Below are 27,930 nucleotides of genomic sequence, written 5' to 3' on the forward strand. Positions count from 1 at the left end.
CACAAACCTGTTGTACTTTTACTTCAACATTTGACGATGTACGCTCTTCCAAACGGTGCAATTAGTGCACACTTGAGATAAAGGTCGCTGGGTTAGTAACAAAACAATCTCGCAAACATCAAGTTTCAGTTGAGTAGTGTGTAAGTGGCCCACATTTCTTGCAGTTCTCCCTCCACAATTTTCTTTTAATGAGTAGTGCAAATCTGGTCAGCAGGCCACTCTGCAGCAACCTTCACTTCAGCTGTGCACTCATGCTGGTCTTGTTCACCCTGGCTTACACAAGCTTACACAAAATTCAAAGCACTTGTGGAATTTAGAGGGTCAAAATGGTATGATAAATACCACATCAAAATTATTTGGTCAGGTCAGAAACTATGGCCTGTTGACAACAAAATAAAAGTTCTTATCAAAAAAAAATTCCAAGCTAAATTTATATCATGACAAAATCCAAGCTAAATTTATATCATGTGAATATCCTGAGTTCACATAAGGAAATCTTAGACAGTTCAACATCTTTTGGCGCTAAATTGGTAAAATTGGTATATATTCATGATTAATAATTTAGGACTAGTTACCAAAAGAATACTTTTTTGGTCACGATGACAAATCGTAGCTCTAGCAAGTTCTGTATGGATATCAAAACTACAAGATGTTCTTCGTAATATAGATACTGTACAATTAATATAAGTCAAAAATAAATGCAAAATAAATAACAAACCGTGTTCAATATCACAAGGATTATTGGTTCTGTTTTGCTGCAATGCAACTGGTTTTTTGTTTTGCTTTTTTGTTCTGCACAAAAATGAGCTTTTTGAACAACAAAAATAAAATCGTGATAATAAAAAAAAATAACACATAAAAAACATGGTAAAGGGCAGGGAAGCACAAAACTTTTTTTTAAGTTATGCTGACAAGTAGACAAAATAAAACAATTCAAAAATAAAGGTGGGTAGCAGATGAACAGAAACCTACAAAAATAACAAAACGGGAACAAAAATAAAGTAGTTTATCAGCAATACTCGCAATAAAGAAATGCTTTGCGTAATGTAAAATATATTGACATTTTTGTAAAACCAGCACCAAAAAATGCAGCAGCAGCTACGCAGCAATCCCCAGATGATGTCATGAGGCAGATCGTCTATGCAGCGATGGCTGAGGCAAAGCTGCGTGGCTCACGCCCTTCATTCACACAGGTAACCGGCAGAAGAGGGTGGTCCGTCTTCATCAGGTAATTCTGAAACAACACAAAAAGCGCTGTGTCATTATTACACAAACTATAAGCCCTGCTACAAACAAACCAAACTCCTCCCCTTCCCGGCCCACACCCTTGACTTGCCAAACACACTGATCATTTATGATCAGAAAAAGGCAGGGGGGTGGAGACATTCAAGAAGCAGCTCATAGTATATTACACAATACAAAACCAGTAGTTATAACTTTGTCAACTTTGTGGGTACAAACTATATAGTGCTGTATGAGAAACATGTTTTAAAAATAGATAAATATCAGTTGAACTACTGTAAAACAATTCCCCAACAAAACTCTACGTATTTACTTTATCCTTTCCCAGACTGAGCTTGCACACCAAGTTAAGTAAGTGACCATCATCTTTTATCTTTTCACAGCTTTTTTTTTTTAACCCCCAAAGAGAAAAAACTGTACTTCATTTAATTAATTTTCTCATCCCCACTGCCAGGAGATTGGTTGACCATAACTTTCAGATCCTGCCATCATCATATGTTGAGCATAAAGATCACAGTCATTCCCGTTTAAGTGATTTGGCCCACTATCTCACATCTAGCCAAGGCCAACAAAAAAAAATAGTCTGTTTACGGTATCCCGACCGACCCTATTTTTTTGCGCGAATCTAGACTTATTTGGGGCTAAAAAAAAAAATATATTTAAATTAAAAAAAAGTCTGTTTTTTGGCAAAATAACTTAAAAAATATGTTTTTTTTGGAGAAGAAAAAAAATTAAATTAAAAAAAATTCCCGACCTACCGACCCTATTTTTTGGGGCCTATGTTACCGTAAACACACTTTTTTTGTTGTTGCCCAATATTGACCATAAAGAAATTCATGCACTCATAAAAAATTAATATTGTGCACAGGAAGCTGTGAGGATGTTGGTGTGTGTCCAACTGGAGGGATGGTATTCTATGTAAAAGCCTGGCCTGATCTGAGATAGCGAGTAGCATTTTTTTCACAGGAAGGAGTTTAGCATCAAGTCCTTTTGCCATTAAATCTGTTCAGATTTTGTGGTCACCTAGGCTGGGGTGCATGAACCAAAAGTGGGTGCCACCCAAACGGGAGAGAACAAACCGTGGGTTCCTATTCGTCGAAATCACACCAAATCTCGATTTCAACCAATCCAACACTGCGGGTGGTTCCCGTTTGGGTGGTAACTTTGTCGTGCACCTCAGTTTCAACCAATCCAACACTGCGGGTGGCTCCCGTTTGGGTGGTAACTTTGTCGTGCACCTCAGTTTCAACCAATCCAACACTGCGGGTGGCTCCCGTTTGGGTGGTAACTTTCTCGTGCACCTCAGTTTCAACCAATCCAACACTGCGGGTGGCTCCCGTTTGGGTGGTAACTTTGTCGTGCACCTCAGTTTCAACCAATCCAACACTGCGGGTGGCTCCCGTTTGGGTGGTAACTTTCTCGTGCACCTCACCCCTGGGCACCAAAGACACACAGAAACCCTTTCTTACATGAGCATACTGCATGGCGTTCTTCCTCTCCCCAGTGGAGGTGCCCTTGCCGATCCAGACATAGACTTCTTTCTTTGTGTCCACGATGAACACATCCTGTGCACGAAAAGAGAGAAACAATCAATCAAATGATTCCCCAAAACGGTTGGAAAAAAACTTTTCCTTCAATTGTTATTGATATATTTTTGAAACTACATGACACAAGGTATATATATATATGTAGGAAAACATGTGCTCGTGCAAATTAAAAAATAATTTTAGTGATAATGCACATTTATGATAAATAATAATAATGTACCGTATTTTCCGGGTTACAAGGCGCGACAGCGCATAAGGCGCACCCCCTTCTTTAAAAAAAAAATTGTTATCCAGTCACCCATTGGGCGCAGGGGGCCGATTGGGCGCACCAAAATTGAAAAAGTATACTGGTAACAAACGGTAGAAGAATGAAAATAAGCCGCACATCAAAGAAAGAATACAGAGTGAAAATGACCCAGTTTTTGCCATGAGAGGTGGTTCCCCTGTCATATCTGAGAGAGGAAACACGTCAGTGACCGAGTTTAACAGAGTGGAAATATGTGTGCTCTGTGTGTGCCGCGAGATCAAAGGCAGGTCCATTGTGATAGCTGGGTGGCTTGAGAGCTCGAGGAAATTTGGCCAGGGCAATATCTAGTAGCTGAAACATGCATTATCACAAGGCGGTCTCTTTGATTTTTTTCGTATTTCATACACGGATTAGGCGCTTCGTTATACAAGACGCAGGGGTCGAACTCAAGGAAAAAAGTCACGCCTTATGACCCGGAAAGTACGGTAGTTGTAAAATTGGAATCTGTTTTAGGGGCGGGGATGTAGCTCAGTCGGTAGCGCGCTGGATTTGTATCCAGTTGGCCGCTGTCAGCATGAGTTCGTCCCCACGTTCGGCGAGAGATTTATTTCTCAGAGTCAACTTTGTGTGCAGACTCTCCTCGGTGTCCGAACACCCTCGTGTGTACACGCAAGCACAAGACCAAGTGCGCACGAAAAAGATCCTGTAATCCATGTCAGAGTTCGGTGGGTTATAGAAACACGAAAATACCCAGCATGCTTCCTCCGAAAGCGGCGTATGGCTGCCTAAATGGCGGGGTAAAAACGGTCATACACGTAAAATTCCACTCGTGCAAAAACACGAGTGTACGTGGGAGTTTCAGCCCAAGAACGCAGAAGAAGAAGAAGGAATCTGTTTTGCCAACAGCAAAACATTAAGAAAATGTAACCTAACTCCTGACAAAAGCCAAAACTAAAAAAAATAAACACAAGATAAGTTGCAAAACTGGACTTTGCATGAGTGTGTGTCTGTGTGTCTGTGTGTGTGTGTGTGTGTGTGTGTGTGTGTGCAGGCACATGTGTGTGCACATGCATACATTACCTTGGTGTCAAGGTCTGTTTTGTCCACAGATCCTTTCTTGGCCTCACCAAACTTCATGCTGCCACTGGCATCCGACAGTCTGCAAGTGCAATCAACACAATCCACAGTCACATCTCTCAGCCAACAACAAAAACCTTTTACACAATAATACAGTGTCCACACACAAATCAAATCCATTTGAATGAAATTCATGCAACTATGAGACTGCCCAAATGGTAATATCACTGGTCATTGCATGCTTCCTTCCACAAAACACACAAAACTAATATTACTCAGAAATTCTCAATACACAAAAAGCCTGTAGATTTAAATCAAAAGTAAATAAATGAATGAATGAACCAATGAATAAATGGATATTTAAAATTAATGACTAAATACATTAAAAGTAAACAAATAGATAAATAAAATAAACAAATAAAAGTAAATAAATAACATGAATGAATGTACAGTAGAACCCCCCCTACAAAGACCTCCAGAAATCTGAGAAAATTAGGTCTTATCAAGGAAGTATAGTCTTAAAGTGGAGGACTGGGTGGCCGAGTGGTAACGCACTTGCGCTCGGAAGCGAGAGGTTGCGAGTTCGACCCTGGGTCAGGCGTTAGCAATTTTCTCCCCCCTTTCCTAACCTAAGTGGTGGGTTCAAGTGCTAGTCTTTCGGATGAGACGAAAAACCGAGGTCCCTTCGTGTACACTACATTGGGGTGTGCACGTTAAAGATCCCACGATTGACAAAAGGGTCTTTCCTGGCAAAATTGTATAGGCATAGATAAAAAATGTCCACCAAAATACCCGTGTGACTTGGAATAATAGGCCGTGAAAAGTAGAATATGCGCCGAAATGGCTGTGATCTGCTGGTCGATGTGAATGCGTGATGTATTGTGTAAAAAATTCAATCTTACACGGCATAAATAGATCCCTGCGCCTTGAGTCCGAGTCTGGAGATACGCGCGCGATATAAGACTTCATATAACATAAATGTACACAGGTTATAAACAGAACATCAGAAAAATCAAGGTCTTAAAAAGGGGGAAGTCTTAAAATGGGGGGTCCTAAAAGGGGGGTTCCACTGACTGTATATAAATAAAAAAAACTTCTTGTCACGTATGATTTTCTTTCACCAAGCTGGTAAGCTCCAGTGAGACAAGTATGGCAAACTGACCTGAAGAGCTCGGTGGTCTGGTCGGCGGCGTCAAACTCCTTGTCACTGTCATCCTCATCATCTTCTGTCAGCGCCTTGAAGAAGTCGTGCTGCAATGAAAGACACCACAAAACTGTTGACGCTGGATACTTGACACAACCGTGGCAGAGAGGGAGAGCCCGGAGAGAGAAAAAGATACCGATCAAAGTTCAAAGCTAATGTGACAGGGAGACTGCCGTCGCCCTTCACAGCAGGCTCTGCAGAGTTGTTGGCCTTTCGAGCTTGCCTGTGGATTGTAGAGTTCTGTTTGTGATGGGGACGGGCGGCTTCTGTCTCTCTGTATGTTTTTGGTTTCCTTTGCGTAACCAAAATATAGGGCTTTTATAGGGCTTAGAAATAAGCTCTAAAATTCTAAATCCTGTTTGATTGGACTTCGTCTCCAAAGGTGATTGTTGTGTTTCGGCACTCGGTTACACTAACTTGGGACTTGGCCTATGTGGTCCTGTGAGTGTGCGTGTGTTGGTGTGTGACAGTGCGTGCATGTGCAACCACAGTCATGTGTGTGTGCGTCTGCATGTATGTGTGTGAGCACGCAAGCATGCATGTGTTCAGTGTCTACATGTATACATTGCTAGAGCATGTGTATGTGTAAATTCAGGAATGTATGTCTAGCTATGGCAGTCTGGGCGTGTCTGTGTCCTACTACGCAAACATGTCATCATACATATCTGCATGTGATGTTTCCATTCAATGAATCATGATCATTTACATCTCCTCCTACAATCTTATGAAAAAAAAGAATAAACTACATGCCTACATTTGTCGAGCCTCTGTATAAACATGTCAAACACAATAATGTTTGCTTTGTTGGAAACCTTGGACTCACAGCTTGATCAGTGGACTCCTCCTCCAGCACCTCTGTCTCGGCGCGACCATTGCGTTCCGACTTCAACTCCTGGACGTACTGCATGGCCTGTATCACAGCAACACACACACTCATTATATACCTATATGAATTCGCGTTTTACCGGTTTGTATTTGGTTTAAACAAAACGTTATTCAAAATACAAGACATGAAACAATTAACAATATGCAACAAGGACACCAAATCAAGCAAAATATGTGAGCAAAAAAGCTTATACTACGTGACCAATACCTATTATTCCACAGGGCTAAAGCTTTCTATGTTCTTAAAATACAGAGACATCTGAATAACTCATTGCAAAAATCTAGGCAAAGCATTGCTCTGGTTCATTAGAACCACCACTGACCTTGAAACGTTCATCTTTGTTGCTGCCCTTGCCATTCCACTGGTAGATGGTTAGGCCAAGGTCAAGGATAAAGACATCGTCAGATTTCAGACGATCCTTACACAGAGGAACCTGTTGCAAAAACACAGGAACCAACTCATCAATCAATGGAATACCAGCTCCTCTTCCTCTTCTACAAGTTCAAACAGCGGTCCTATCTTTGGGCTCTCTGAATATATGAGAAAAGTCTGCACAACAAATTAAGAATTAGCAAATGACGAAGAACATGGTAACTTTCACAAAGGTCCAAGCAAACGTGACGGTTCCCATGAAAAAATTTCATGTGATCTCGGCAGCTTTCCTCGTAAATAGCATGAGAAACAAAATTGAAGTTTTACTGTTATGACACAGACATTTGAAAGTAAATGCTGCCAGCAAACTTGTGAATGGCAATGTGAAAACTGTATCTAATAACCAAAGGGAAGTAAGCGCTCTAAACGCATACGACATGTGTCATAGAGTAAGTGAGAGTTATTCAGAACCAGCCTCCTGGCACCTGAGAGAATAACAAGCACTGAAATGAACAAGCGACTCTCATCCTCTATGTTCATTAATCAAATTCTATCCTTAAATGTTTTCAGTGTGAAAACTGAGAAAATGTTCACGCAACTGTCCAATGATACAGCCCTTTACTGAAAAGGCACTCTGTGGATTGACGTAGTGGCTAACTCATTGTCTCCCAGGTACGGATATATCCGTACCCACTCATATGGTTCTATCTGACCAGGTTTGGATATATCCGCTCAGACTGTTAGCTTCAGTCGCTTCCTGTAACGTCCATCTAACGCCTGCATTCCAGTGAGTTAATACACAGTTACTACACAGTTACTACAATTCTGACTGACCTGCTGCACCACAGCTGGTGTCGGCAAAAAAACAACTTGGTCAACATAGGTGGGGTAGAAAGTGTTAAACACACTGGGAATAAAGCCTGTCCTTAACTGTGCTAGCTCGACAACGCGAAGTATACTTTGCTGGCGGCACGAAGCTTACGCACTGAGTTTTTGCGAAACTGACTTAGGGCTCAATTAAAGACCGCCTTCAGAGATAAACTCCCGTTGCGTATCCCTTACCTCCTTGACCTCGATGTTCCTGCGAGTGCCACAGAAGTGCAGCAGACGTGCGGTGTACTCCTCCGGCTTGACGTGACGGAATCCCGTGTCTGCCCCGCCCTTCATGTACCTGAAGAAACCAAGCTCAGCCATTACTGTACCACGCGTTCTCTTTGGCATGGGTGTCATTTTGTGACAAGAAATGAAATGTCCGTCCCTTTAATGCTTATAATACAATGTTCAACTAGTTTGTTTTTGATTATATTTAAGATGCAAAGCGCGGAAAGCACAATTATTTGTGATTCCCACTATATAATCTCTAATTTTTCTTGTTCTTCTTATTATTATAAAAATAAAAATAGCATGTATCAAATAGTGACCACAATTTACTCTCTTGATTTTGTCATTAATACTCAAAACAACAAACTTAAAAAGCCACACTGTGTCTGATGTGTCTGCAAACACATCCGCGCGGAGGGGTTTTGCAGCCAGCGCAGTGAAGATAAAGAGGAACATTTTCTCGGCTCGCGCGGCAGCAAGCAGGATATTTCTAGACTGAAGCATTATATCTTCTTTTCTCTGCCTTTTCAAATACTTTCCTACTATATTAGGAATAGGATATTTTAGTTCATGCCACATCCTCTGGTGTCTATGTAATGTGAGTGATGTGCTTTAAAATACTTAACCTAAAATAAAGGCACAGAGACTCCTTCCCGTTTAAAGTTTGGCTCACCACGCACCTCAGATCTGGCCTGACTTTTATGTGAGGGATGACCATCCCCCCACTGAGACACATACAAAAAGTCAACACCCTGACTGCTTGCTGAGGTGAGTTGGAATTTTAAGATGAATTTATTTCTGAAAACTCCACTCATTGCCTTTACGAATTTATTTTATAAAAAAAAATATATATATATTTCATAAAAAAAATCCCCACTGTAAACAGAGAGCACCCAGACGGTTTGTTTGTTTGTTTGTTTGTTTGTTTGCTTAACGCCCAGCCGACCACATCAGGGCCATATCAGGGCGGTGCTGCTTTAACATATAACGTGCGCCACACACAAGACAGAAGTCGCAGCACAGGCTTCATGTCTCACCCAGTCACATTATTCTGACACCGGACCAACCAGTCCTAGCACTAACCCCATAATGCCAGACGCCAGGCGGAGCAGCCACTAGATTGCCAAATTTAAAGTCTTAGGTATGACCCGGCCGGGGACCCAGGCTGTTCACGTTTTGGTATGTGACCAAGTGGAGGGATGGTCTTACCTCATGTTTATGTCTCAGGCCAGATCTGAGATGGTGAGCCCAACTGTTTACTGGCAAGAAATGTGCATTCAACTGAATGTAAACAGTTAGTTTTTTGGGGTCTGTAAAGGAAGGTTTTTATGTTCCACTGCACTTAAGTACGGCTATGGGTCCTGCCTGATGTTCCACTGCACTTAAGTACGGCTATGGTTCCTGCCTGATGTTCCACTGCACTTAAGTACGGCTATGGGTCCTGCCTGAGCCAGGAAGTATGGTAAACGTTAAGTCAAATAATGCTCGTCTCAATTCAACAAAACCCCTGACAATTTCCAGCCCATGGTTTCAAAACACAACAAGAAAACTAGTGTAACCTTACTGAACTTTTAGGGTATTTTAATTCAGGGGTCCACTCTGTCACTAGCACACAAAGCCGACTTACGTGATGGTCTTGAAGTAGGACCTGAAGAGTTCGGACTCGTGGCCCTGCACCTCCCTGTGCTGGATGGGAGCGTCGTTGAGGAATGTGTCCAGCTCAACCGTCTTGTACGCTGCGGTGCCGTACTCGTCCTGTGACAGACATCACTGGCCATTATACCAAGACCCAACAACACACTGAAATAATAGCATGCATAAAACACAAAGCCATTACCAAGACCCAAGAACACACCAAATAACCGCATGCACCAAACACTTATCACCACACAAACTATGCGTGTCTGAGTTTACCAGTGATGAGAACCTTAAACAAGACCTAAGACCCAAGAACACACCCAAATAACCGCATGCAAAAAACCAAATCACCACACAAACTATGCATGTCTGAGCTTACCAGTGATGAGAATCTTAAACAAAGGAGACAGAGCGCTATTTTAAGATCTGAGAAAGAAAGGGAAGTACGCGCTCTAAATGCATACGAAATGTGCAATAGAGTAAGTGAGAGTTATGCGGAACCAATCTCCTGGCACTTGAGAGAATAACAGGCATTGAAATAAACAAGCGACTTTCATCCTTTAAACTCTTTGTTTCTCAGATCTTACAAGTGAAGTTCAAGCAGCATGCAACCCCTTTCCCTCTGCTGATCATCACAAAAAGAAAGAAAGACGAAAGGAGGTAGAACAGTCAGCTAGCTTTTTAGCATGGATATAAAACACTCAATTCCAAACTCTGCATCAGTGTAAATGTCTCATATTATACAGTGTAGCATCTCTATTGAGACCCTCCATTAAAAGACCCCTTTCCTATAAGACTTCATTTTCTTAGACGTTTTCTTCATAGTGTCATTAAATTTACCACCATTAAAAAGGTCCTTCTCTATTAAGACCTACATTTCTCAGATTTTATGTTTTAAAGCAGAGGTACAGTGGAACCCCCCTTTTACGACCTCCACTAATCTGAGATAATCAGGTCTTAAAAAGACGGGAGTCTTAAAATGGGGGTAAATTTACAGAGGTTATGAACAGAAGGTCTGAAAAAATAGGAAGGTCTTAAAAGGGAGGAAGTCTTAAATTGGAGGGGGGGGGGGGGGGGGGGGGGGGGGGGGTCTTAATCCACTGGATCACTTTACTTACCTGGGTGCTTTCCTTCCCAATCCAGAAGTGGACATCAAACAGCAACTCCTCTCCCCCTTCCTCTTTGTATGTCTGAAAAATATAAAATAAAGCCACAACATCTTAATGTAGACATGTATGTATTGAAGAATAGACTGTCATTAATAGACAGAAAAGTAAAACAGCTGATAGCTGCTGATTTCTCCACATCAACTGTGTCGTCATTCATTGCATAATTTGTAGTAATTTTCACAAGGAAAAAAACAACAATATGCAAAATGCAAAGCTACAACAACACATTTTATTCTCAACAGAGCAAAATCAAAAGCAGCCAATGGAGACCAAGAAGCGAAGGTTTAAACACTCACGTTGAGAATGATGTAGGAATCTCCAGAAAAGAACTTGCCATAGTCCTCCTTGGGCCAGCTCTTCACTTGGAATTTCTGTCAAAACAAGAGAAACAAGTCAAGGACATTCAAACACACAACAGTAAAATGTTCCTAGTGCACTTGTCAGAGTCGATATCAAACCAGTCACCGCATGAGTTTAAAACAAACAAACAAATAAAAACGTCTTAACAGTCAGCTCCAGGTTGTTTTCTCCCAGGATGTGAGCTGCCATACATTACCTATTTTTTCAATTATTTTTCAGCATGCATGTGTTCATGTTTCCCAAGCCCGAGGCTTTTTTTGTTAGTGAACTTGGCATCTTTATCGTGTGCATGTTCAGACACTATCAGGGCTAACACACACAAAAAGTGAAAAACCTGAAAGGCCAGGGTCCACAGCGAAAAGGGCAAAGAACAGACTCTCCTGGTACCAAAAATGTACGTTAATAAATGATAAAATAATACACATTTTGCCTCCATCAACTATCCAAACTAAAAAAATTGTTTTAAGTTTTACTTTCCGGTTTTAACAGTTTTCAAAAACCTGATTTCCGGCGAGAACCGGAAAGGTGTTAGCCCTGCACTATAGAGAGTCTTTGCGATGTTGACACTGGGAAATAAATCCCTTGCCAAACCTGGGGTTCGAAGCCTTGCCGATACTTACAAACTGGTCTTAAAGCCAGCGTGCTATCCAGTAAGCTATCTTCTGCACAATTTCCCACAGTTATGTCTAACCCATTCCAAAGACGAAAGCAAGGAGTCTAGTGTCAACAAGACAGCAAAACTTACCACGATTCTCCAGATCTGCACGCCAGGTTTCTGCCCGGCTCCTTTCCACGCCTCTTCTGTGGAAGCTGATGCCTCTGTTTGCAGCACACACAACACCAACAATTACAGTGAATCATCGCGATTTCACTCACTCACTCACGCACGCACGCACTCTCTCTCTCTCTCTCTCTCTCTCTCTCTCACTCACTCTCTCACTCACCTCACTCTCTCACTCTCTCACTCACTCACTCACTCACCTCACTCTCTCACTCTCTCACTCTAACTCACTCACTCACTCACTCACTCACTCACTCACTCACTCACTCCCTTGTTTGTTTATTTGTTTGTTTATTTGCATGCTTGTCGGCTTACTTTTCTGTTTTACATTAATTATAATTTTGTATTATTTAGATGTAAGGATACCTTGTAAGAAAAAGCGCAGCCTTAAACCAGTCTATGTAAAATAAGGTTCCATCATGATCATCATCCCTCTCTGAATGCTATTAACTGCTAACACTAGTGACATACTGTCAACAATAAGAGGCAATCGCAACATCAGTGATCTCTAAAACAATTTTTGTTAAAAGCTTTAATTTGAAGGATGTATGACCCAAGGTCTTTCCACAAAAAGACTGCCTGCTATCCACAGACGTGGAAAACAAAACAAAAGTGATTCACACTAAGTAGATGTGACAGGGAGACTACCGTCGCCCTTCACAGGAGGCCCTGCAAAGTTGTTGGTCTTTGAGTGCGAGCTATTTATAGCTCACCGGCTAGACACCTGTGGTTTGTAAAGTTCTGTTCGTGATGGGGTCTGGCGGCTTCTGTCTCTCTACATGTTCTTGGTTTCCTTTGCGTAACCAAAACAGTTTTTATAGGGCTAAGAAATTAGCTCTAAAATTCTCAATCCTGTTTGATTGGACTTCGCCTCCAAAGGTGATTGTTGTGTTTCGGCACTCGGTTACATAGATGACACACAATAATCCAGCAGCTTTATACACACAGTGAAATGAACAAACAGTGAAGACCTACTTTTCCAGGTCTAACAGAACATTTGTGCCAATGATGAATTGAAAATAAATCTGTTGACACCGATAATTGCATAAAAACACACACATGCAAAGCACACAATGCACTTGTGCATGCTAGGGGCATGGTTTGTGGACACGCCGTTTGACTGACAGATAGAGAAAATGAGTGGTAATAATAAGTATGAGGTCTGTTCCATTGGCAACACTTACTTTTCACATTCTTCTCCAGGTCGGAGCCAAAGAGAGCCAAGTTGGAGTCCTTCCAGTCATACTTCTTGGCTTTCCTCAGTCCTGCAACAACAACACAGTCATCTTATCAGTCACGCCTCAACACAGCAACCTTTCAGCCACTGACTGATATACAGTGGAACCCCCCTTTTAAAAATCCCTCCCTTTAAAGACCCTGTTTACTCAGACTTTTTGTTCATAATATGTATTTGTAAATGTACCCCCATTTTAAGACAGCCTCCTTTTCAAGACCCTGTTTTCTCAGATTTGTGAAGGTCTTGAAAAGGGGGTTCCACTGCACCACCCACAGGAGCTTGTATCCAATCGCCGGTCGATCATTATTTACTCCTTATTCCATATATTTACTCCTTATTCCATACAGTCTACTACTACTATTTACTACTAATAAGTAGTAGTAGTAAGGGTAAGCATGCAGCAGTAAATGATAAGCATGCCGGAGTAAATAATTATCGACCGGTGGTTGGATACAAGCTCCATTGCACCACCTGAGTAAAACAAACAACCCTAAACAATCCAGTTACCATCCTCTCTGTCAAACTTGTGGTATGGGGACCATTTACCTCTACGCAACAACCACTAACAAATATTCTTGACAATGTTTGTTAGTGAAATATTATTCACCTTTATAAGTTTCCATAGCGACCACCTGTCTATAACGACCACTTTTGGCGGGGTCCGTTGGGTGGGCATTATATGCAGTTAGTAAGTCATAGACACGTTCTAGTACTGTACATTAAGCCATTTTGTTTGTTCGTTCATGGGCTGAAACTCCCACGGCTTTTACGTGTATGACCGTTTTTACCCCGCCATTTAGGCAGCCATATGCCGCTTTCGGAGGAAGCATGCTGGGTATTTTCATGTTTCTATAACCCACCGAACTCTGACATGGATTACAGGATCTTTTTCGTGCGCACTTGGTCTTGTGCTTGCGTGTACACACGAGGGTGTTCGGACACCGAGGAGAGTCTGCACACAAAGTTGACTCTGAGAAATAAATCTCTCGCCGAACGTGGGGACGAACTCACCCTGACAGCGGCCAACTGGATCATACAAATCCAGCGCGCTACCGACTGAGCTACATCCCCGCCCACATTAAGCCATAACTTTGTAGACCTAAGCAAGGCAAATAGTTCTTGGTGTACACTGTGGAACCCCCAATTTCAGACCTCCGAATATCTGAGAGAATCTTGCAGGTCTTAAGAAGGAGGGAGTCTTAAAATGGGGCTCAATTTACAGAGCTTATGAAAAGAAAATCTTTCTTTCTTTATTAGGTGTTTAACGTCGTTTTCAACCACGAAGGTTATATCGGGGGAAGGGGGGAGATGGGATAGAGCCACTTGTCAATTGTTTCTTGTTCACAAAAGCACTAATCAAAAATTTGCTCAGCGAACGACGAAGAAGAAGAAGAAGAAAAATTTGCTCCAGGGGCTTGCAACGTAGTACAATATATTACCTTACTGGGAGAATGCAAGTTTCCAGTACAAAGGACTTAACATTTCTTACATACTGCTTGACTAAAATCTGTACAAAAATTGACTATATTCTATACAAGAAACACTTAACAAGGGTAAAAGGAGAAACAGAATCCGTTAGTCGCCTCTTACGACATGCTGGGCAGCATCGGGTAAATTTTTTCTCGTCCCAACCAATATGGGACTCCCCCTAACCCGTGGGGGGCAATGGGGGAACTAAGGCTTATATTAGGGGGGTCCTAAAAGACAGGTTTTGCTGTACCGGAACATCAGTGACAAATAGAGATAGTATGGGCTGCCTACACAGTTGTCCCAATTAAGGTACATGTACACTGTTAGGGAAATTTTTTCGAAAAGTTTATGCTGCCCGAAATAATAACTCGTTTGTATATGCTTTCTTTTACACCATTACCATTCCATTACCAAAAGCTTTTTTGCTGATTGCTGTTCAGTTGAAAAAGACCAGTTATTAACTTAACTTAAACAGACTGATTAATGACGTCTGTCTTGTCAGACAGAAAACCAAACAAACCCATTATCCTGACCTTCACCTGAAATAAGAATGACACTCAACAAGGAAACATTGCAAAATTAACAAAGAAAAAGAGGAAACTTGATGTCAACACACTGTCAGGTCTCGTGCATGCATGCACTCATGCAAGTATGGGGCAGAAAGCTGTTCAGCATTTACTTGTGTGTGACTTGCCTGTCAATTTATGCGTATATTTTTGCGTAGCAAAGGACACACAGCAGTCAACTTTGACTTCAGGTCTCAATTCTAAAATAACTGTGCACTCAACACCAAATCTAAGATACAGTATCTCCACATTAGGAGTTACAGTATTGGCAGTGTGTGTCACTGTGTGTGTGTGTGTGTGTGTGTGTGTATGTGCATGTCACTCTGTGTGTGTGTGTGTGTGTGTGTGTGTCACTGTGTGTGTGTGCACCATCATATTCAGACATGTAAACTTACTGACCTGCCATAATTTCTTTGATTGAAGCTGGTGGAGCAAAAGATGACAAGAACAGGAAATATGCAGATCAGCAACCTGAAAAAAAGGAAAGTATATGTCACGGTCCGGTAGAACCAGCGATCTGGTAGGATCGGCTATCGTACCAGTACAATTGCCGATCGAACTTTGTCCCGGTACAACTGCCGATCCGAGTTTCTACCAGCTTATTTTGGTAGAACACCCGATTTTCATTGTAAAAACATTGATCGACAGTTGTACCGGGACAAAGTCCGATCGGCAATTGTACCGGTATGATAGCCGATCCTACCAGTACAACTGCCGATCGGACTTTGTCCCGGTACAACTGTCGATCAATGTTTCAACAAATGTTCAGCCGTTCAGCGTATGAGAATAGTTCACGACGAGCTAAAATGTCTTGTCACTGTCAACAAATGTTCAGCCGTTCAGCGTATGAGAATAGTTCACGACGAGCTAAAATGTCTTGTCACTGTCAAAAGGAAGCGCATACTTGACTTTTCACTTCTGCAAATGACAACGATGGAAGAGGAACAGAAGAGGAAGTTTTACGAACTGTATGACGAATATGTTGCGCGGTTATCTGAAAAGAACCGCCTTACATTTAGTATTGACCAAGCAAAGTACCAGAAAATTCAAAGCGGTCGATATGGTGGATTTGCGAAATGTCCACTTCAGCCAGCTTCAAAACGTCGATGTTGAATCACTGAGCGAAATAAGCGTCATCAAAGCATCACGAATTGTCACACACTGGACAGCAAAGGGAAGTTCAGCTTGCTCATGCAGAGGAAAGTGTCACAACAGGAAATGCAAATGCAAGCGAGAAGGCCTTCCTTGTTCAACAAAGTGTCATCCACAATCGACCACTTGCACGAATACGTCATCATAGGTTATGGATTTTAATTTTAAATGATAATGGGAATGCTTTTATATTGGGATAATAAAGGATTTAGATTTTGTTGCAAATGGTGAAATTTGACTGAATGCCCCTCTAACAGACCTGCCTACTCTCCCGAAAAATTCGGGAGACTCCCGATTTATGTCTGTTACTTCCGACCTCCCGATTAGACTTTGAATTCTACCGATTTCATCAATGAATCCTGTAAAAAAAAAAAAAAACAACGAAATTTGTTCCGTGTTGTACATGGTTTGGGCTTTTAGACGCCTGGGCTGAGTACAGCTTCCGGTGCCGCCAAGCGTTTTTGCTTCGGCTGTTATGATTGGTTTACTCAGATACAACGACCAATCGCTAAGCTTGACTTGCGGAGCTCTGTTGACGCGGATTGTCGCGATGGCGGGTAAAGAAGCTGAGAAACGTCTGCATGAGACAGACGACGAATCGACAGCACCATTTGAGCATCAGCAGAAAGTGAAATCGAAGAAATACATGCAGAAGTGGAAAGACGAGTACTATAAGTTGGAAAACATGGAGAAGTCTACGAAAGGCCCCCATTTTGCTCATTGCGGCGTCTGCCACCGGGATTTCTCGATATCCCACGGCGGTAGAAACGACATCACCAAGCACTGTGCCAGTTCAACCCACAAGGAGGCATATTGGTATTGAATTCCTTACGTTTGTTCTCACCTGCACCAATCAGTATTACTTTTTCTTCTCTGTGAAATATGGCCCTGTTGAGAGTAAATGTATTCATTTTGAATCCAAGAGCTGGCAAAATAAATCTAGTCATATATTTCTTGAATGACCTTGTTTTCATCTGTATGAATTGGGTTTTCCTGGAGTGAAAAGTCACTAAAATATGTTCACATATTTTATCTGCCTGTCCCATGCTGTCTTTTTCAAGCCATTGCTTAATACATACACTTGATGTAGATGTGATTACAACTGCCAGGCCAGTCATATGAGCTGTCTTCTCAAAGAAAACCAAGCTCTGTTATAGTTTTATTGTACTTTTCATAGCTTTTCAAAAAGGCATATCCCATTTATTTGGTGTTAGGAAAGGCCTCAAAATACACTTTATAAATCCTTAAAACCATTTTCGGTCGGGGGGCTTCGCCCCCCTGAACCCCCCACCAGGGCGTTGCCCCTGGACCCCACCAGGGCCTTGGCGGCCCCTGGACCCCGGCCAGCTTTGGAGGATCTCCCTAATTTACCTTTGGGGGGGTAGGCAGGTCTGCTCTAAGTACCACTTGGTCAAAATAACTCATCTTTCTAATTTTGTATCCTTACTCAAGATTCATATCCATAATACCATCATAATAGTTCCACTTCACATATGTGACGGTAGAACCAGCGATCTGGTAGGATCGACTATCGTACCGGTACAAATGAAACATTGATCGACAGTTGTACCGGGACAAAGTCCGATCGGCAGTTGTACTGTTAGGATCGGCTATCGTACCGGTACAATTGCCGATCGGACTTTGTCCCGGTACAACTGCCGATCCGAGTTTCTACCAGCTTATTTTGGTAGAACACCCGATTTTCATTGTAAAAACATTGATCGGCAGTTGTACCGGGACAAAGTCCGATCGGCAATTGTACCGGTACGATAGCCGATCCTACCAGATCGCTGGTTCTACCGTGACATATACATGAACAAAACCCAAAATAAACAAAAGCAGAAAAAAGTACAAACACACACAGGAAGCATTCTTGTGCTATACACGTTTAGAGTCTATAGTGAAGAGTGCAACACTACCATCAACAGTACTTCCAAAAGTGCAACACTACCATCAACAGTAGTTCCAAAAGTGCAACACTACCATCAACAGTACATGTACTTCCAAAAGTGCAACACTACCACCAACAGTAGTTCCAAAATTGCAACACTACAATCAACAGTACTTCCAAAAGTGCAACACTACCACCGACAGTAGTTCCAAAAGTGCAACACTACCATCAACAGTACTTCCAAAAGTGCAACACTACCACCAACAGTACTTCCAAAGTTTGTTTGTTTGTTTATTTGTTGCTTAACGTCCAGCCGACTACGCAGAGCCATATCAGGACGAGGAAGGGGGGGATGAAGGGGGCCACTTGTCAAGCGATTCCTGTTTACAAATGCACTAACCCATTACTTGTGTCCCAGCAGGCTTTAGTAAAACTAAATTAATACCTACTGGAAGATTACCAGTTTCCAGTATGTTAAAATAGGCTTAACCTATCTACTGCTGGACTTACATCAGAACACTAACAGATTAAACTATACATGAATCGCGAGACAAGCGGCAATAGAAGAGATTTTTGGAAAAAATACAGGTGAAATAGCAAGAAGGCAGAAAAAAGAAAAGAATTCATGAAGAAAAAGAGAGCATGACAGGAAAGAGGAACCAAAAATCTACCTAACAGCAAACTAGAAAGCTCCTGCGGTTCCAAAAACAGGAGGGGCCTTTAATTTCATAACCGCAGTGCCCCACTGCGGGAACTTCCAAAGTGCAACACTACCATCAACAGTAGTTCCAAAAGTGCAACACTACCATCAACAGTACTTCCAAAAGTGCAACACTACCACCAACAGTAGTTCCAAAATTGCAACACTACCATCAACAGTACTTCCAAAAGTGCAACACTACCATCAACAGTACTTCCAAAAGTGCAACACTACCACCAACAGTAGTTCCAAAATTGCAACACTACCATCAACAGTACTTCCAAAAGTGCAACACTACCATCAACAGTACTTCCAAAAGTGCAACACTACCACCAACAGTAGTTCCAAAATTGCAACACTACCATCAACAGTACTTCCAAAAGTGCAACACTACCATCAACAGTACTTCCAAAAGTGCAACACTAACATCAACAACAGCTCCAAAAGTGCAACACTACCAGTACCACCAACAGTAGTTCTTTCTTTATTTTTTATTTGGTGTTTAACGTCGTTTTCAACCACGAATTGTTCACAAAAGCACTAATAAAATAATTGCTCCAGGGGCTTGCAACGTAGTATAATATATTACCTTACTGGGAGAATGCAAGTTTCCAGTACAAAGGACTTAACATTTCTTAAATACTGCTTGACTAAAATCTTTACAAACATTGACTATATTCTATACAAGAAACACTTAACAAGGGTAAAAGGAGAAACAGAATCCGTTAGTGACATGCTGGGGAGCATGGGGTAAATTCTTCCCCCAAACCGGCGGGGGGGGGGGGGGGGGGGGGGGGGGGGGTTGTGGGTACCAACAGTAGTTCCAAAAGCACCTTCACCCCAGTAATTAGCACCACCAAGTCATGTACAAAGTCACAGTGATCCTACCAATTAATTCCCGCACATCATCAGCAAGCGTGAACTATTAATGAGATACCCCCTGATTCAGCACATTCTTACCGATGACATAAACCCTACAATAACTCAGGGAGAGGCCGACCGCTGACCATCGGTGGATGTATCCTTTCTGGAAGGCCGCCAGGTAAGGTCAGAAGCCAGGCCCTGAATGCGGGTGTGTCTACTCGGGTGAAAAGGGTGAGGGGTGAAGGGGACCAATTCATGGTTACTGGCAACATTAACACGTCGACATGCACGCTCTAGTCTTAGTTGTGAAAGCCGTCTGTTCGCTGTTTCATTGCCTCATAGAAGTACATGATACACTGACAAGTATGTGTGTTCGTGTACGTGTCTGCGAGAGACACACACGGTCATGACATGCACAGACCATGAGACAGCAGCGACAGCCACCCCCCCCCCCCCCCTCTCTCTCTCTCTCTTCGTCATCACAGAGAGAGTGAGAGTGAGAGTGTGTGTGTGCGTGTGCTTGCAGAGACGGTTATGTTTATTTCTTCTGTAAATTATATCCCCTTTGTCTAAAGGGCGTTAAAAGTAGAGAGAGAGAGAGAGAGAGAGAGAGAGAGAGAGAGAGAGGACATTTATAATGAGAGCGCTGCACTGCTAAAAATGCCAAAATGTGCACTCAATCGCTTGTACTTTCGAAAAAAAAGTTAAATATAGATTTACGTCAAAAGCGAGAATCCTTATACGTGTGTGTGTGTTTGTGTGTGTGTGTGTGTGTGTGAGAGAGAGAGAGAGAGAGAGACGGTGAAGGGAGTGTTCCCTGTGACCTTCATAGTAGCCAATGAAGCAATAAGGTGAAACGTGTGTTTTTCCTCTCCAAGCCTAGAGATGGTTGATTAGCCACAAGGCACGGTAAGAATAGCACACAGACTTGACCAGTCTGGCACCCTGGCACCTCGATCATGCCAGGGTGAGCCCGAGTGGAAAGACGGAACACCTCAGACGACGGGTCTATGATCTCCGCTCAGACTAAAGATAAGCGGAAGCCTGGCTTCTACATGTACCCTGACTCTGAGATAAAACAACCACAGCTGCACCTCACTGTAACTACAAACACGCAGGAGAGATGCATACGTATGAACCATTTATCACATCAAACAGTCACTGCAGAACCTGGGTATAAACGCGGTCAAGGATTGATGAATGACAAGACGTACAATGCTATCACAAATTTGTAATTTATCAATGACGCCTGAATCTGTAGAATAATTCACTGATGAAAACTTCCACTTTGGGATTAAGAAACAGAAGTGAACAGAGACAAAACCACCAGACTTGCAATATGACATATATATATTAGAATATACCCCCTTTGACTCGAATGGAAAACTTTACTATGGGTTGACCCAAAATACTATCAAACGCATTTCAAAATCCAAAGATGCAAACAACTGAAATCTGCCTTCACCAGAAGAGTTTTTTCAGTTAGTTTTTTTTAAACAAAAACCAACATCATAAAAATACACAGATATTACACCAACATGTATTGATATTGGTGCATGTGTGTCTGTGACTGCAAATATTTCATTACCTGTGGGGGCATTTTGTAAGGGATACACTGAGATTTTTCTAAATTATCAAAAAATCTCACCTGATTCCGAGTGTTTCTGAGCTTTTAAAGTTTGTGTACGTGATTGTATTACATGATTGTACTCAATTCTATATGCTTTGTAAATCAGTGGTGAAATCTTTTCAAATCTCAAATTGCTGAGTTCCTTTTGAGAATTATACTTTTATTCCTGCAATGTGTGTGTGTGTGTGTGTGTGTGTGTGAGAGAGAGAGAGTGAGAGAGAGGGGGGATAAACAGAGAGAGAGAGAGAGAGAGAGAGAGAGAGAGAGAGAGAGAGAGAGAGAGAGAGAGAGAGAGAGAGAGAGAGAGAGAGAGAGAGAGAGAGTCTACATGTGCGTCTGCCTGTCTGTCTACAACATTACATAGGTGCAACATCAGACACCCAATGGCCTGATTTCTGTACAAGCAGTCTCTGCATATAAAAAGGGACAAATATTTAGAGAGAGGTTTACTTATTGCAGAAACATGCAGCTCCAAGGCCATACAACACACAAGGAGCACTGTGCCGTCTATAAACACTTGATGCCATCCGAACAGATGCCAATGTTTACAGAAGCCATCAAGTTCATACCAGCACTAATAACAATCTAGAAAGGGCAATCAATACAAGTCCCTAAATGGTTGGCAACATCTTTATGTGTCATTTTGTTTAACACCCCATCCTTTTTATACATGTATGTATAATCTTTTTCTTCTTTAAACTTTTTTTCTTTATAGTACTGTTTTCAAACATTTTTCTTGTTCTCTTAGGGTACAGTGTTACCCTTTTAAGGCCTCCAACAATCTTAGAAAATCGGGTCTTAAAAAGGAGGAACTTTTAAAATGGGGGTATATTAAAGATTAGGCCAACAACAAACAAGAAGAGCAAACGCTCGATCGAGTCACTTTCGCAGTTCTGAATATTATATGAGGCATCAGATGGACAGGAAGAAATTGCTATTCACAACACAATGAGTCACGTTCACATAAAATTTGAGCCCGGTCACTTTTATAGTTTCCGAGAAAAGCCCAACGTTAAGTTGTGTGTTGCCGAACAGAAAAGGCTAGTTATCTCCCTTGTTTTTCTGATAACGTTTGTAAAAGGCTACAGATGTAAATACTTTGATGTAAAGAATAATCCTACAAAGTTTCAATCACATCCGATGAACTTTGTCAAAGATATAAAATGTCTAATTTTTCCTTTGACGCTGACCTGTGACCTTGAAAAAGGTCAAAGGTCAACGAAACCATCGTTAAAGTGTAGAGGTCATTGGAGGTCATGACTAAACAAAATATGAGCCCGATCGCTTTGATAGTTTCCGAGAAAAGATATAAAATGTCTAATTTTTCCTTTGACGCTGACCTGTGACCTTGAAAAAGGTCAAAGGTCAATGAAACCATCGTTAAAGTGTAGAGGTCATTGGAGGTCACGACTAAACAAAATATGAGCCCGATCGCTTTGATAGTTTCCGAGAAAAGTCCAACGTTAAGGTGGTGTCTACGGACGGTCGGCCGGCCGGACAGACTAACACTGACCGATTACATAGAGTCACTTTTTCTCAAGTGACTCAACTAACACTGACCGATTACATAGAGTCACTTTTTCTCAAGTGACTCAAAAATAGTCTGTTTACGGTATCCCGACCGACCCTATTTTTTCGCGCGACCCTAGACTTTTTTGGCATTTGGGGGAGAAAAAAAAGTCTGTTTTTTGGCAAAATAACTTAAAAATATAGTTTTTTGGAGAAAAAAAATAAAAATAAAAATAAAAATCCCGACCTACGGACCCTATTTGTTTTGGCCTATGTTACCGTAAACAGACTATTTTTTTGGTGGCCTTATGCAACAGAAAGTCTGAGAAAACAAGGTCTTAAAAAGGAGTTAGTCTTAAATTGATGGGTCTCAAAAGAAAGGTTCCACTGCAGTCTGCATGGCCAAGAATCATAAATCATGCATTGACATCTATATCTCTCTTTACATTCACTCACTCCCTGTCTAATCAAACTCAGGGCATTACTTCACAACCCAACCTACTGGCCGTCTAAGCACGTTTACATGTAAACCTCTGTAGCACTATAGAACTCAAGTGCATGACTAACCTTTGCCAAGCTGTCACTAATGACTCTAGCTGAGCGATTCATGAAGTTCAAATGCAAAAACAATCACAGCATGATGCTCTTGTTATTAAGTGCACTGCCTGCTTGGGTTTGGTTCATGAATGCATGCATTACAGCATCTGCCAGTCAGTAACAATCAAAAATAGTTTTAAAGGAAGTATAATTTTTGCAGCAATGGTTAAAATACCATATGGTGCAGCAGTTAAATCAGAATTACATTCAAGGACAGGCAGACACTGACAGTCGCACGCATTAAAAACTCAATATATAGCCCTTATCTTAGTTTTAACTGCACTGTCCGCACTACAGAATTAAAATAACTGATATAACCACAGAAGGTTACACTTGTTTGGCTCTACAGACACCCTCAGTCAGTCTCAGAGACTGTACACAAAACACAGTGCAGCCTTTCTTCTCATGCCACTGCTTTCTGTCTTTCAAGTATTGTTTGAACGGATTTCTTCCACATACAGTTTGCATGCACATTTTACCTCCCTCACACTCACACTATAAATTGCCTCTTCTTCAAAGCCCCAAGAAACATTTCCCACATTTTTTGCAGTCTCAAAACAAAGAGAAACTTACTGAACCCCAACTGAACAAACACCAAACACAACAGGAAACAAGAGAAACGCAAAACCAAAAAATGTGTAATGAAAACCACAGAATGCCACACATACTTTTGCCACCTTCACCCAAGCACAAGACTGTTTGCTTTAGGCCAATTCCCACACACTCTGGCTCTGGAAATGTTATAAAACAGGCTTGGCAGCATGATGCAGTGTGTGAATGTGATGACATAACCCTTAATGGCTAAAAAATCACTGGCTTGTAGACACCCCATAGTGACAATGCAATTGGAACCAGACTTTTCTTTAGTCAGCAGTTCCAGCTAGACCCAATAGAAAGATTCATACACACACACAAACTTGAACTTAGACTGTCAAAAATCTGAGAAAATCAGAGGGAGTAAATTCACAGATCTGCTTGATGGTCAGGAAATTCTCTCTCTCTCTACATATATATATATGAGAAAGCAGCCTGCAGGGGTTCAAAATGGTAAAAGTCCTGAAGGTGTGTGTGTCACAGAGAGTGAGTGAGTGAGTGAGTGTGTGTGTGTGTGTGTGTGTGTGTGTGTGTGTGTGTGTGTGTGTGTGTGTGTGTGTGTGTGTGTGTGTGTGTGTGTGTGTGTGTGTGTGTGTGTGTGTGAGTGAGTGAGTGAGTGAGTGAGTGAGTGAGTGTGTGTGTGTGAGAGAGAGAGAGAGAGAGAGAGAGAGGTCTTAAATGGAGGTTCTACAATGTGTGGTCATGCAATTAACAAATGTACACATTGGCTTAATTGCAGCTGCCGCATGAGAAAGTCAGTATAAACCCTGTATTGGGTTTACAGAAAAAACGCCAGCCTTGCCTCAATAATTTAGAAACCTGCGTACAAAGACTTTGAAAGACCTGTTAACTTAATAGCGTCTCACTGATTCACATTCTTTAAAGTATATATTCTGAAACTAGATGAATACCCGCTTCGCCGGGTACGGCTTCGCCGGGAAGAAGTCGAGCCAAAATACCCGGCTGCGCCGGGGACCCGGCTTTGCCGGGTGTACGCCGGCGCACCGCACGAAGGAAGGGAGATAAACGCGCAAAACACTGGAGAAGAGTAATACCCGGCTTTGCCGGGACAGTGACCTTCTAAAAATAGTATAACAGGAATATGGATTAAGCGTTGTCGACAGTGACCTTCTAAAAATAGAAATGGGAATATGGATTGACGCCACACGAAGGAAGGGAGATAAACGCTGAAAACACTGGAGAAGACAAGGACGAGTTACTGGGAATGGATCCAGAGAAAAACCAAAATCGGTTCAGCGCTGAGAGCACGTGTTGAAATATCTCATCGACCAGGTTGTGTCCGGGGTGTACCTGAATATGGCCACCAAATTTGAAAGAGATCCATCGAGAACTTTGGACGTGCATCGCGGACACACACACACACACACACACACACACACACACAGACACAAGTCGTATATATATATAGATATCAAGTTATAATCATATGCAAAGCTGCCGATAGTTTTTGACTGAAATCAATTAACAGATCAAGAATTTCTCTCTCTTTCTCTGTACAAAACTTTGATCTTCCTCCTATTCATTCACTACAGTTATTTCTTCTCCTTCTTTTATCTTCCAGTTCCAGACAGAGCTGCGTGAATTATAAATCCATGGCATGGTTGTGCCAAATATTAATGTAATTGTACATGAGGAAGTACAATGTATACATAACACGCACATTACAACCATGCAGGATGGATCAAGTTACTTCTGCTTCCTTCTGTGAGTCATGCAAACAGAACAATAAGGCTATAGATCATACAAAATATCATTCTTATAATCTCTGTTAGGCCTAAAAAAAAAAATAGGTGTGGTTACGGTAACCCGACCTACCTTATTTTTAGGGGCCGATCCTATAACTTTTTATTACATTTGTCAAAAAAACACAAAAAAAAAACGAGTGCAAAAAACGCAATGAAAGCAAAAGCGCCCGTGTCGCACACTTATTTCCCTGTCAAGTAGGTTTAATTTGTACACATTAGAAAAAAAAGTTTTAAAAAAAAAGTGATTGCCTACCTTACCTACCCTATTTTTTTTGGGCTATGTTACCGTAACCACACCTATTTTTTGGGGGGGCCTTAGACAGGATGGATCAAGTTACTTCTGCTTCCTTCTGTGAGTCATGCAAACAGAACAATAAGGCTATACAAAATATCATTCTTATAATCTCTGTTAGACAGGATGGATCAAGTTACTTCTGCTTCCTTCTGTGAGTCATGCAAACAGAACAATAAGGCTATGCAAAATACCATTCTTATAATCTCTGTTAGACAGCTACACAAATAATTTTCTTTCTTACACACCAAGCTGCTACTAGCCCCCCGCGTATGCAGCTTACTTTTGTGGATCGGCGTACAGGTTTTCAACCTAAATCGTCGCACAAGTACAAGTACAAGTAAGTAAGTACATATAGTAAAATTTCAGTTTATTGGTAATTTTTTTGTCATCGAAAATAGCTAGCTCTGCACAGCAAATATAGTTATAATCAAGTGAAGCACGCCAACTCGAACTCGAAAACTATATTAAGGAAGGATTATAACAGCATTAGGTCCATATCTTGCACAGATAAGACTAAGAGAGAGAGAGAGTTTACATGATACAAACTGAATACATGTACACTGTTATCTTTTATTTTTAACAACAACAAAACACACACAGCACAAAAAGAAAGACACACACACACACACACACACACAATATCTCCATTGTATACACTGAGAAGCTCCTGCAAATTTCGTTGGAAACAAAAAGTACATACCAAGCTTATACTTCCCGCTAGCCCTCGGGCAAAAGTCTGTCCCTCCCTCGAGCAAAATGATCAAACCAAAATTACAAGGCACGTACAGAACGGGATGCCGCTGACACTGTTAACACTCTAGCATTACTCACTCACGGACAAAGAAAGCCTTGTAAAACCAGCCGCCGATTGCAACACTACACTCACGAGGCCAGCATTTCACATCCCCGTCTCAGTCAAATTCTACGCCAGAGCAAAACACGTCGTTTTGTTGCAAATACCCCCGCCTCCATTTTGCATCGCAAACGAAAAATCTGAAGCACTGTTGACAGCCTGGTACAGAAAGCGAAAGTAAAAGACGAGCAAAATAGACTAGTACAACTTACCTTTGAATTACAGAGTACGCGCTTCAACCTGCTCCGCCTTCAACAAAGCGCTGTATGAATGAAGCTTGCGACACACACAATCTTCCTCTGTGTCAAGTTGAACATGCACACGACTTCCTCATTTGCCGCAACGCGCAAGGTCAGCTGCTGGTCACGTGGTCCCGTCAGTCCCGCCCCCTGCTGAGGTCACGGCCGAAAGTTCAACTTTCGTTTTCACTGAAGCTGGTAGGCCAGGTGGCTTGGACAAACGGAGATGCTAACCTTCGTCGATGTCTTTGTAAATACGATTATGCAAAGCTCATATTAACGACGGACAGATTTTCATAAGTGAAGATGAACCCGGTACCGTGGTACACCTATCTGCGGTTTTCAACTCACTGGTAGTGAAACCGACTCAGTGATCGAATTGTCAGACACCACACCACAGCAGCAGCCTTTCAGTCGAAACCGTTTCACTGACGTATCATCAACGGATGTTTGAGTTATCAGTTCGCCGTTCCCGGATAACAGATAAACATCGAATGAAAAAAAACATGTTGGGTGTGACGTCACGGTGACTCAATCTCACTAAACTTGATCACACGACGTTATCTTTCGAGACTGAGCCGAGAACTGAAACCCGGGCAACGTGACCACGACGAAACATGGGGAAAATGGGAGGTAGCCTTTCCCAGTTTCAATAAACTGCCATAAATACATATGTTCCCCTTCGGCCGTTCCGGTCTCTTGGTCACTGACTTAATTTGTATTCTAGGCCTACCCCTTCTCACTTCGTTCCACAACTGAACAAAGACACGTAGGCCTACACTGACTGACTGACACACATACCGTGGACACACACTCAATACACACACATGACACACACACACACACACACCACACCACACACACACACTCACACACACACACACACACACACAGTCAGTGACACACTGGCATACACACAGTGACACACTGACTGGCATACACT

At 41.9% G+C, this 27,930-nt stretch overlaps 1 protein-coding gene across 2 annotated transcripts; it reads right to left on the reverse strand.

The window, feature by feature from the left end:
* Window positions 1-27,355, reverse strand: LOC138964580 (gelsolin-like protein 2). 2 transcript variants are annotated; one of them, XM_070336570.1, is made up of 14 exons: window positions 26,961-27,355; window positions 15,297-15,368; window positions 12,809-12,889; window positions 11,589-11,662; window positions 10,780-10,854; window positions 10,433-10,504; window positions 9,304-9,431; window positions 7,638-7,746; window positions 6,526-6,636; window positions 6,141-6,227; window positions 5,276-5,364; window positions 4,117-4,195; window positions 2,712-2,807; window positions 1-1,234 (listed from the first exon to the last, which is right to left on the reverse strand). In XM_070336570.1, the coding sequence occupies exons 2-14, from the start codon at window positions 15,301-15,303 to the stop codon at window positions 1,139-1,141; spliced, it is 1,104 nt and encodes a 367-aa protein (XP_070192671.1). In that variant the 5' UTR covers window positions 15,304-15,368; window positions 26,961-27,355; the 3' UTR covers window positions 1-1,138. The 2 variants fall into 2 exon arrangements, with proteins under 2 accessions (XP_070192671.1, XP_070192672.1); XM_070336571.1 differs by lacking the exon at window positions 26,961-27,355 and adding an exon at window positions 26,596-26,707.
* Window positions 27,356-27,930: the final 575 nt, after the last annotated feature.

Source organism: Littorina saxatilis, linkage group LG4 (assembly GCF_037325665.1).
Source record: "Littorina saxatilis isolate snail1 linkage group LG4, US_GU_Lsax_2.0, whole genome shotgun sequence".
NCBI lineage: Eukaryota > Metazoa > Mollusca > Gastropoda > Littorinimorpha > Littorinidae > Littorina > Littorina saxatilis.

Bases quoted from the DNA above. Each gene is read 5' to 3' on its own strand.
- LOC138964580 (XM_070336570.1), bottom strand. The intron at 10,505-10,779 runs GTGAGTGTTTAA...TATATTTTTCAG, and splicing joins ATTCCTACATCATTCTCAAC to ACATACAAAGAGGAAGGGGG. The intron at 9,432-10,432 runs GTAAGTAAAGTG...TGTCTGTCACAG, and splicing joins TTGGGAAGGAAAGCACCCAG to GACGAGTACGGCACCGCAGC.